The 12462-nt window shown below is 40.5% G+C and overlaps 1 protein-coding gene across 4 annotated transcripts in view; it reads left to right on the top strand.

The window, feature by feature from the left end:
• The window catches only part of LOC115153236 (receptor-type tyrosine-protein phosphatase epsilon), a 94204-nt gene that overhangs the window by 38711 nt on the left and 43031 nt on the right, over window positions 1–12462 (top strand). The window contains exon 2 of one of the 4 annotated variants that reach the window (XM_029698463.1): window positions 7055–7357. The exons of 2 other annotated variants lie outside the window; for them this stretch is intronic. In XM_029698463.1, the coding sequence (XP_029554323.1) occupies window positions 7240–7357 (118 nt within the window). In that variant the 5' untranslated portion in view covers window positions 7055–7239. Of the gene's footprint in view, window positions 1–7054; window positions 7358–12462 lie in introns of those variants that run through there. One more of the 4 variants, XM_029698466.1, reaches the window with a different exon arrangement.

Below are 12462 nucleotides of genomic sequence, written 5' to 3'. Positions count from 1 at the left end.
TGGTGGAAAGCAGACATACCATGTTTGCCTGTGCTTAGCTCCATTTGGTTTATTATTTTCCTGAAAAACTCCCTACATAGTGCACGCTTAGCGATATTCCATGTTAGGGCAATGTGACTGATCTAGCCCCAGATAATAGTTGGTCATTGATATTCACATATTTTTTAATTGCAAGTACTGCTTTTCTTCATTCACTTCCTCGTCTGTAAATAATATCATAGTGAAGAAACGTTAGTAAAAGTCCAGTAGAAAGCTAAAGCAGCATTATCTTTCCAGCTCCAGAGATCACTCACAGGGCCATTTCTGCCGGGATACACTATGATTCATATTTGACTGACAGCTTCTCTAATGTGATTTGTTTGTGCATGACCTGGTCAGGGGGTGGGGCTGTGCCATCAGTGACAGTCCTGTGTCAGTGTGGGGCTCCTGTGACTGTATCTGCGGGACTCTTGCAGGCTACTTTGCACAGCATGGTGATCAAGGGTTGAGGGAAATGTTTTATCGTGTTTAGCCTTGCTTGTTATTGTGCAATTGTTCATCTACAATCCAGTTTTTCACATTCTTGGATTACAAGTACGGAGTGCAATTGTAATAACTTTACTATATTTTGTGACTTTCAGTGCTGTTGTACTTGTTTGAGGTCACTCATTTGTCATTAGGCAATGCTCTTTAGGTCATTGTGTTGCCATCACAAAAACAACTCCCAAAAAGTAAACTCACACCCATCTTTCTCCGTGGGGGTCCAGGTAGATTATGTATGCTCTGGCTGTCCTTGGCTGAGCCATACCATAATCCAGAGAATTTTTTCATTGTTTGTCATGGTATCGAAACAGACAGACACAATAGACACAAAATGTTGTACTGTGTCTACTAAATCATCAGGGAATAGATTATGACCTCCTTGTGATTTGTATGTTGTAGTCTCATCAGTAAACTGGTCTAGTTAAAATATGGGCTGAATGGACACTGCTTCAATTAGTCAAATGTATACTTCAGCCCAAAAAATGTATTACATTAGGAACATGTGAATTTATTAGTTTGTATATTTTTGTTGCTGCGAAACAGTGCACCTAGATGCATTCAGGGTCAATCCACTTAAAACCCTTTTAATAAGATAAGTAATTTATATGTTGGCATACACGAAAGATGGTAAACAGCTTCCATATGTTGCGTGGGTAAATATGTGCTTAATTTGACTCAATCAAATCAAGTAAACTAGGGATGCAGCGATATGACATTTTTGACCGATACCGATATCCAATATTTTCCTTGCCAAAGAAAACCTGATTACGATAACCGATATTTAACATTTTTGTGGCCTTTTAAGCATTCTAGTACAGTTAAATACTTAACACACACACATCTCAGTGCAAGAGGCATCACTACAGTGCCTGGTTCAAATCTGGGCTGTATCACATCCAGCCGTGATTGGGAGTCCCATAGGGCAGCGCACAATTGGCCCAGCGTTGTCCGGGTTTGGTCGTCCTTGTTAAATAAAGGTTACACACACCACAGATACACACCAAACCACACTGACCAAAAAGTTATTTTGTTGGCATTTACTTATGTCTCCATTACCAGTAAAACGTAATCAAAACCTATTTCTTTCACTTACTTGCTGTGCTGTTTCGTTGTTCATTTGTTCAGTCTCAACCAGGATTTCATCATACATGTTAACCATTGAAGTTTCAGCTCTGTCTGTCCGTGGCCTCTCTTCCTCAGTGCGCACTGTCACTGTGTCCGTTTCCATCTTGTCCAGCTGTGTAGTGTACAATATGTAACAATTCACGTAAACCCTGTTTCTTGTCTGCATCGAAGTAGCGGTCCTTGTACCTAGCATCAAGCATGGTGGCGACACAGTAAAGAGGCTCAGAGAGAATACCACCCAATCACTTGTTCACAGCCTCGAGTACTTTTGTAAGTTTTAACCCCACAGTGTGTGTCGGCAGTTTTGTTGAGCAGGCGTTTCAATGCCATGACAGAGGGTATCACGCCTGCTGCAGACGCAGTTGTCGTGTCTCTGACTATGATTAAATTATATGACATGCTATTTTATCAAATCAATTACCTAACGTTTAATTGATTACGTGATTTAATTAAACCATGCAACAATTAAGCCATTAATAACCTGGGGTACCACGGAAGCATATAGATCGGTTATCTCCCAAATCCACTCTCTTAAAGATCTGAAGATCTTTACTATCAATAGCAGTCAATTGTTAATCGTCACCTTATTCAGTCTCATTCTGATTGTCGTAAGTACTTGGTTATCTGCACGAACCCTAGCTAATAAGTTGAATCAGCAATACACAAATTGGCTTAATTATTTATTTACTAAATACCTAAATAATCACACAGAATTACATATATACACAGGAAAGATCATACATCGATTACTAATCACGTCATGAAAAGCCCCTAGTGCTAACCCGATATGACGGCTGGTTACACAAAGGAAGGGGGTTGGGTTTGAATGAAATAGTGGGAAGACTGAGGGACAAAGGGAATGGGTCTCTATCGGAACTTGAGAAGCTATGCTACCGTAAATACAGAATCTTATGCCTTCTAATAACCACTTATTCGGAAAATGAAAATGCAAGATATATTTACACTGAGCTGCGCTTCGATATGGGTCGAAGATGGAAGACTGGTTACCCAGCAGAGATCGCCATTGTCCTTTGAAGAATCTTTCTGATCGTAGTGTTATAGAGCGGATACGTTAAAGTACCCTGTCGTTATTAGGAGATTGTCTGTCCTTTCCTAGGCCACGTACGTTTTCAGCTGCAGCTGATAACGCAACGTCTAGGAGGTATCACTTCTTATTTAGTGAATAATCGTTCAAAGTTCATACCAAGTTGCCACAATCAGATCACGGTGTATTCTGGCTGTTCTAGTCGAAAGTCCTAACATTGCTGGAATTAAATGTTAAGTTGTAGTTGAAATTATCCCTTTAAATGAATGGACACCAGTCCTCACGTCATCAGGAACTATGGTTGACTTCCGTCAACCGGCTTTTGTATTGGGGGAGAGAACGGCGTGTTTCATAGTTCTCAACCAATGTCTGTTCTCTTGGGTGTGGCCACTGAGTGAGCATAGTGTACTTATGAAAAAATTTCTCTCATTTAGAATCTAAAATTACATTTAATCTTTTCACAAATAGTTTCATATTTCAAATTTAAATTGCACAACAATTCCATGTGAATCTGATAACTAGAATGTGTAGACTTTCCAAGATACAAGTTATGTCGTTCTATCATCAGATATAATGTCCCAGACACCAACTGATCTGACATCATATTCTTTAAGTACCAACTGACACTTTCAACTGCTTGAGAAAGGGAAATATTGTTCTATTCCCCAACCTTTTGATGTTACCATACTCTCTCAATGTTAACAAAGGGCTTTCCAAGAGTCTATTCTGTAGAGTGGAAAGAAAAGGGGAAAGGTATTTATGGGGGGGGTCATAAACCTCACCCAACAGGGCAACGTCATGACACAGTTGATTAGCTTATTTCTCTAATCAGTTGTTCGAATGGCGCTAGGAGTGTGTTCATGTTTCCAAGTTTCAAACATCTTCTCAAATGCCATTGAAATGGCAGCAGCGGAATGAGAACCAGCACATTCTTGAGCATGCAATACGGCTTTCCTCAGTACGAAATCTTCGTCGACCCACTGTGTTGTCATACTCAGCATGCTCATTGAGCTGACATTGCTGGTCCAAATGTCAGTCGTGAAGCTAATAGCAGTGACACCCATAGCAAGTGGCTCATAGATGTGCATTTCAACAATACTGTGTAAGTCCGGTAGGGCAACATCTGAAAAATAGCGCCTACTTGGTAGTGTGTACCGGGGCTCGAGGTGCTCGACCAATCGGCAAAAGCCAACATCATCCACAACAGTGAACGGTTGATTGTCAAGGGCAATGAATTCCATTATCTTGGTGTTAATGGATTTTGTTTAGTTTTTGGAAGTGTGCGCTTAGTATTTCTCTGCTTTTGTTATGTGTAGCGCTGTATTTTTCGTGGTGTCATTATGTCATCTAACTACGTTATATACAGTTGAAGTAAGTTTACATACACTTAGGTTGGAGTCATTAAAACTAGTTTTTCAACCACTCCACAAGTTTCTTGTTAACAAAATATAGTTTTGGCAAGTCGGTTAGGACATCTACTTTGTGCATGACACAAGTCATTTTTCCAACAATTGTTTACAGAGATTATTTCACTTATTATTCACTGTATCACAATTCCAGCGGGTCAGAAGTTGACTGTACAGCTTGGAAAATTCCAGAAAATGATGTCATGTCTTTAGAAGCTTCTTATAGGCTAATTGACATCATTTGAGTAAATACCTGTGAATGTATTTCAAGGCCTACCTTCAAACTCAGTGCCTCTTTGCTTGACATCATGGTAAAATCAAAAGAAATCAGCCAAGACCTCAGAAAAAAAAGTGTAGACGTCCGCAAGTCTGGTTCATCCTTGGGAGCAATTTCAAAACACCTGAAGGTACCACGTTCATCTGTACAAACAATAGTACGCAAGTATAAGCACCATGGGACCACGCAGCCATCATACCGCTCAGGAAGGAGACGCCTTCTGTCTCCCAGAGATGAACGTACTTTGGTGCGAAAAGTGCAAATCAATCGCAGAACAACAGCAAAGGACCTTGTGAAGATGCTGGAGAAAACAGGTACAAAAGTATCTATATCCACAGTAAAACGAGACCCATGTCGACTTAACCCGAAAGGCCGCTCATCAAGGAAGAAGCCACTGCTCCAAAACCGCCATAAAAAAGCCAGACTATGGTTTGCAACTGCACATGGGGACAAAGATCGTACTTTCTGGAGAAATGTCCTCTGGTCTGATGAAACAAAAATAGAACTATTTGGCCATAATGACCATCGTTATGTTTGGAGGAAAAAGGGGGAGGCTTGCAAGCCGAAGAACACCATCCCAACTGTGAAGCACGGGGGTGGCAGCATCATGTTGTGGGGGTGCTTTGCTGCAGGAGGGATTGGTGCACTTCACAAAATAGATGGCATCATGAGGGAGGAAAATTATGTGGATATATTGAAGCAAGATCTCAACACATCAGTCAGGAAGTTAATGCTTGGTCGCAAATGGGTCTTCCAAATGGACAATGACCCCAAGCATACTTCCAAAGTTGTGGAAAAATGGCTTAAGGACAACAAAGTCAAGGTATTGGAGTGTCCATCACAAAGCCCTGACCTCAATCCCATAGAAAATATGTGGGCGGAACTGAAAAAGCGTGTGCGAGCAAGGAGGCCTACAAACCTGACTCAGTTACACCAGCTCTGTCAGGGGGAATGGGCCAAAATTCACCCAACTTATTGTGGGAAGCTTGTGGAAGGCTACCCGAAACATTTGTCCCAAGTTAAAGAATTTAAAGGCAATGCTACCAAATACACTCAATTAGTATGTAAACTTCTGACCGACTGGGAATGTGATGAAAGAAATAAAAGCTGAAATATATAATTCTCTACTATTATTCTGACATTTCACATTCTTAAAATAAAGTGGTGATCCTAACTTACGTAAGACAGGGAATTTTTACTAGGATTTTAAATGTCAGGAATTGTGAAAAACAGAGTTAAAATGTATTTGGCTAAGGTGTATGTAAACTTCCGACTTCAACTGTAGGTATGCACGTCAGCTTTGACATCGGTATTGCACATCGGCTTTGAACTAGACATCGGGCCGATGTTGGCATTTTTAGTTAATATCATCCGTTTCCGATATACTAACCGATATATCGTGCATCCCTAAGTAAGCCAATGAACAGTTAAAGTCATGTACTGTCAACAGGGATAAGTAACTGTTTGTATGATCTGTGTCAGCAGTTTTAGAATATGATCATTATCATGTAACCCAATAGAAGCTCCTTATCTGTCCCAGGTTCTCGTCCATTATTTTGAATCAGTAGAAAACTGACATTGCACAATAGTTCTTCTCTTTTTCCTGGAGGCCCTATTTTCCCATCACAGCTCTGTATGAGAGGGCTTCTCCAGCTAAGTTCACTGACTCACCTCTGCTTTGTCTCAGTGGCCGGGTGCTAACAATCTGGCTTTGTGTTTCCACTTGTGGGTAGAGAAACTCTGGGTCTGGGAGAGCGAGAGGGAGCGAGTAAGCACTCAGAGCCATGCTTTTTCCTTCGTACACTGCTAGAGCCATAGAGTAACGCCACAGTTAATGCTTTGTTTTGGGTGCTCAGATTCCAAAATGCAACAATGTGTAGCAATACTTAGTCGTTTAGAGCACATTGGAATGAAACACTGGCAATTTCAAATATGTACAGAACTGGATGTGTTTTGTGTAGATTCCATAATAAAAACAGTATTGTGTATGCGTTTGGCTTGGCTGTCATGTAAAACATTTTAAGTATTCAATGTTTATATTGTTGAGAAATAGCGTAACTGATTGTCTATTCCTCACTCTGTTCTGAAATTCTGCCGTGGGTGGGATTAGATCGCATGCTTAGCGATTTAATAGCTCTTGAAATGTTCATATTTTGCTTTGCCACACTGTGTGGGCTAGAACAAAGGGGTTTGTCTCAGTGCAGACAAAGAAACAGAATAACATGCACACGCACACATACACACACTCGTGACTGTGAACACTACACCCCTTCTCTTTCTTTCTCTCTTTTTCTCTCTCTTTCCTCGACCCTCCCTTCTCTCACCCACACAGTCTAGCATAGTACAATCTCTCTCTACGGTACAGTTCACTCAATCAGACACCCATTTCTGGTGTACACAGGAAGTAGCTTTATAGTTTGTTCATCTCTTTTATAAAGACTTTTCCTCTGAGTCAGGCCCAAACAATGAGCAAGAGAAAAATGTATTTTGACTAATAAGCAAACAGAGTGGAGTCCAGGTCATGACTGTATTCATTGAATTCCCTGGTCTTTTTGAAGCTATTTTGAATGTACTATATCTGCGGGTGTCACCATAGTAAGGAGGCAATAAGGTTTTCTATAGCCACTTTAATAGAAGCAACCATGGTCCAACCTTTTCTCTTGTCTTCTCTTTCTTCAGGTGGTATGTGTTTATGGAGATCACTGAGCTCGAGACAACTTTTAAACCGTGTCATGAATTGAAACTTGGAAGTCCCCTGAATCCCAGCCCACTGGACATTAGCTACAGGAACAAAGTGTGTCCTGATCACAACCAATACATCCCCGGCCAGTCCCACCAGACCCTGTTCCTCTGAGACTATGTGAATGTGGACTGTGTTATGGGTACAGAACCCCAAGGGCCCAGTCAGGAAAAGAATCAGACTTTCAGGTTGCTATGGACTATTGGATCAACTCCTGAATCCTGTCAGCTCTGCTTGGAACTGTGAGTAAACCCTGAGTCAATTTCATTTAAACTCAATCAATTTAGGGAATCAATCTAAATGCCATTTATTAATGCAAAGGGCCCCTTGTTTTCAATTAGGATTTAAATTCAATTCTTGAAATACTTTGTTGACCCTGACCATTCTTCCGACACAGTGATATAGGAGATTACAAAAACAAGATTATGGTACAGCTTCAATGTCAGTGCATATGATACTGTGATGACTTGTGTGTATGGATAAGCTTAGTGCATGTTGGCTGAAAGCAAATCCCATAACAGAGGCTCAATACAGTATCATGCTTTTGAACAGGCAAATATTCAACCTTCCATCATCCCACAACAAAGGAAACATCAGTTTGTGTCAACTAGCCATTCTTTTGACAATTGATGCCATAGAGTTGTAAAGCATATAGTGGTGATTGTGATATTTGTCTGTAGCATGACCTGCTTCTTACCAGTGAAGCCATCCTTCCCTCTAGTACTGTTGCTGTTTGTCTGATAGGGAAGTCTCCCATTATGGCGGCTAATGCTTTACCCAGGGCCCAGACATGTATCTTTTCCAGCCTCATCTCTCTTTTCATCCTCTCCTCTGTTCACCCGCCCTTGTGACATGTATTTGTTTTGCACTTCCACTGACTGCTCCAGCCAGACAGCCATGCTACTGAATGTGTTTGGGTGTTGCTTTCCACTGTCTTTCATTTTTCTCTCCTTGTAAAAAAAAAATGTTTTTAGGTTTTATTGATTCATGGAGAAATCTGAAGTTAAATGGATGTGGATTGGGTTGCCACATGAAGATGTATGTTTTATCTTTGTTTCATAAGACAAAGGGTACACTATTTTAAATGTTTTTATTTAACTAGGCAAGTCAGGAAAGAACAAATTCTTATTTACAATGACTGCCTAGCCCAGGCCAATTGTGCCCCGCCCTATGGGACTCCCAATCACGGCTGGATGTGATGCAGCCTGGATTAAAACCAGGTACTGCAGTGACGCCTCTTCCACTGAGATGCAGTGTCTTAGACCTCTGCGCCACTCGGGAGCCACTAGTCTAGCCAATCTGATGAAATCTCTTTGAAATTGGAGATAAGGAAATATTTTGTGTGCTGTAAATGGATTGCTATATTTTGGATGCCTTTTTTATGCTTGGATACAATTTTGCAATCCATGTATGTTTGCACAATGTCCATTGGTAAAGAACATACACAAAACATATTTCCATGCTCGCGGATACAGTATACATTGTCCTCTGACTTTGGAACCCGTAAGATATGTTTTAACAATTTATAAACCATTCATTTTTTAATCTATGGCTCATTCATTACTGTGTGCCCTTTAGCTGGGATCATCTGGGTTCTTGTCAGGTTGTATACCGTAATGTTTTTCTTTACCCACATGTCAGAGTGCATATTTTGGGAACAATGGACAATTAGGAATTCAAATGCATACTCTTCATCAGATGAGAGCGGATTTCAGTTATACGTGTGTGTGCGTGTGTGTGTGTGTGTGTGTGCGCGTGCGTGCGTGCATGCGTGCAGACATACAATAGCTTTCAGGGCTTACTGAAGTAAAGTACAATGAACATTAGGATTTTCCACTCAGGGTTATGGCTGGGATTAATATTTACCCACCTATAACCATCAGTGTTGCTGACGGTCAAACTAGATCAGAGGGGATTCATCACATTTAAACAGTTACTTTCACTTCATTTGACACACATACAGTACCAGTCAAAAGTTTGGATACACCTGCTCATTCAAGGGTTTTTTGAATAATAGTAGTGAAGACATCAACTGTGAAATAACACATAGGAATCATGTAGTAACCAAAAAAGTGTTAAACCAATCAAAATATATTTTATATTCTTCAAAGTAGCCACCCATTGCCTTGATGATAGCTTTGCACACTCTTGGCATTCTCTCAACCAGCTTCATGAGGTAGTCACCTGGAATACATTCAATTAATAGGTGTATCTTGTTAAAAGTTCATTTGTGGAATTTCTTTCCTTCTTAATGTGTTTGAGCCAATCAGTTGTGTTGTGACAAGGTAGGGGTGGTATACAGAAGATAGCCCTATTTGTTAAAAGACCAAGTACATATTATGGTAAGAACAGCTCAAATAAGCAAAGAGAAACAACAGTCCATCATTAATTCAAGACATGAATGTCAGTCAATCCGGAACATTTCAAGAACTTTGAAAGTTTCTTCAAGTGCAGTCATAAAAACCATCATGTGCTACGATGAAACTGGCTCTCATGAGGACTGCCACAGGAATGGAAGACCCAGAGTTACCTCTGCTGTAGAGGATGCGTTCAGTAGAGTTACCAGCCTCAGAAATTGCAGCCCACATAAATGCTTCACAGAGTTCAAGTAACAGACACATCTCAGCATCAACTGTTCAGAGGAGACCGTGTGAATCAGGCCTTCGTGGTCGAATTGCTGCACAGAAATCACTACTAAATGACACCAATGAGAAGAAGATACTTGCTTGGACAAAGAAACACGAGCAATGGACATTAGATTGGTGGAAATCTGTCCTTTGGTCTGATGAGTCCAAATTTGAGACTTTTGGTTCCAACCGCTGTGTCTTCATGAGATGCAAAGTAGGTGAATGGATGATCTCCGCATCTGTGGTTCCAATCGTGAAGCATGGAGGAGGAGGTGTGATGGTGTGGAGGTGCTTTGCTGGTGACAATGTCAATTATTTATTTAGAATTCAAGGCACACTTAACCAGCATGGCTACCTCAGCATTCTGCAGCAATACGCCATCCCATCTGGTTTGCTCTTAGTGGGAAAACACACCTCCAGTCTGTGTAAGGGCTATTTGACCAAGTAGGAGAGTGATGGAGTGCTGCATCAGATGACCTGGCCTCCACAATCACCCGACCTCAACCCAATTGAGATGGTTTGGGATGAGTTGGATGGCACAGTAAAGGAAAAGCAGCCAAGTGCTAAGCATACGTGGGAACTCCTTCAAGAGTGACTGCTTTGAAGAATCAGAAATATAAAATATATTTTGATTTAACACTTTTTGGTTATTACATGATTCCATATGTGTTATTTCATAGTTTTAATGTCTTCACTATTATTCTACAATGTAGAAAATAGTAAAAATTAAGAAAAACCCTTGAATGAGTAGGTGTTCTAAAACGTTTGACTGGTACAGTACCTTTGACCATAGTATTTACATTAGCAATTGCTGCACAACTTAGTGGTGGATCAAATGAATGAAGGCTACCGTTGGCCTTGTATGTTTTTGATCCAGAACAAATAAAATGAAATGTGAGTGAAATATGAATGAATGTTATTGTACATTGGTTATAATCAAATCAAAACACATTTTATTTGTCACATGCGCCGATCACAACTGGTGCAAACCTTACTGTGAAATGCTTACTTACAAGCCCTAAACCAACAGTGTAGTTTTAAGAAAAATAAGAGTTAAGAACTAAATTTACTAAATTAACTAAAGCAAAAAAAATGTAAGAGCAACAATAAAATCACAACAACGAGGCTATATACAGGGAGTCCCAGTACCGAGTAAATGTGCGGGGGTACAGGTTAGTCGAGGTAATTGAGGTAATATGTACATGTAGGTAGGGGTAAAGTGACTATGCATAGATAATAAACAGCGAGTAGCAGCAGTGTAAAAACGTGTGGGGGGGGGGTCAATGCAAATAGTCTTGGTAGTCATTTGATTAGCTGTTCAGTAGTCTCATTGCTTGGGGGTAGAAGCTGTTAAGAAGCCTTTTGGACCTAGACTTGGCATTCCGGTACGGCTTGCCATGCGGTAGCAGAGAGAAGTCTATGACTAGGGTGGCTGGAGTCTTTGGCAATTTTTAGGGCCTTCCTCTGACACCGCCTGGTATAGAGATCCTGGATGGCAGGAAGCTTGGCCCCAGTGATGTCCTGAGCCGTACGCACTACCCTCTGTAACAACTTGCGGCCAGAAGCCAAGCAGTTGCCATATGGACAGAAATGGAAAACCTCTCAAATCTGAAAGCTCTTGTACAGTTGTAATACATACAGTACATGTAACTGCATATCTCTGCTTGAATTAATAATACAGAGAAATGTAAAGGTTCCAAGTCTTCTGAAAGGAAAATATACAATAAATATATGAGGATGTTATTTTTAACGGCAAACACTTTTCTCAGGGTCTGTCGCGCTTGCTCATGTTTGCGTGTGAGAGTTGAGGTTAAGCACAGCTGTTCCTTTTTGAGATGAAGCTATCATCAGATTCTCCACTTCCTGCATCTTTTTTACCATTCATTTATTTTGGCACTTTATAATATTTATACGAAACAAAAATATAAATGCAACATGCAACAATTTCTAAGATTTAACTGAATTACAGTTCATATAAGAAAATCAGTCAATGGAAGTAAATTCATTAGGGCCTAATCTATGGATTTCACAAGATTGGGAATAAAGATATGCATCTGTTGGTCACAGATACCTGTGAAAAAGGTAGGGGCGTGGATCAGAAAACCAGTCAGTATCTGGTGTGACCACCATTTCCCTCATGCAGCGCGACACATCTCCGTTGCATAGAGTTGATCTAGGCTGTTGATTGTGCTGTGGAATGTTGTCCCACTCCTCTTCAATGGCTGTGCGAAGTTGCTGGATATTGGCTGGAACTGGACACGCTGTCGTACATGTCGATCTAGAGCATCCCAAACATGCTCAATGAGTGACATATCTGACGAGTATGCAGGCCATGGAAGAACTGGGACATTTTCAGCTTCCAGGAATTGTGTACAGATCTTTGTGGCATGCCAGTCAAAAGTTTGGACACACCTGCTCATTCAAGGGTTTTTCTTTATTTTTACTATTTTCTAAATTGTAGAATAATAATAGTAAAGCCATCAAAACTATGAAATAACACATATGGAATCATGTAGTAACCAAAAAAGTGTTCAACAAATCAAAAATATATATTCTATTTTACATTCTTCAAAGTACCTTGATGTACCTTTACCTTTACCTTGATGACAGCTTTGCACACTCTTGGCATTCTCTCAACCAGCTTCACCTGGAATGCTTTTCCAACAGTCTTGAAGGAGTTCCCACATATGTGACTCACCACCTAGATTCGGTCTTATGTA

This window comes from Salmo trutta, chromosome 18 (assembly GCF_901001165.1).
Source record: "Salmo trutta chromosome 18, fSalTru1.1, whole genome shotgun sequence".
Lineage (NCBI taxonomy): Eukaryota > Metazoa > Chordata > Actinopteri > Salmoniformes > Salmonidae > Salmo > Salmo trutta.
This window is presented reverse-complemented; position numbering and strand designations above follow the sequence as displayed.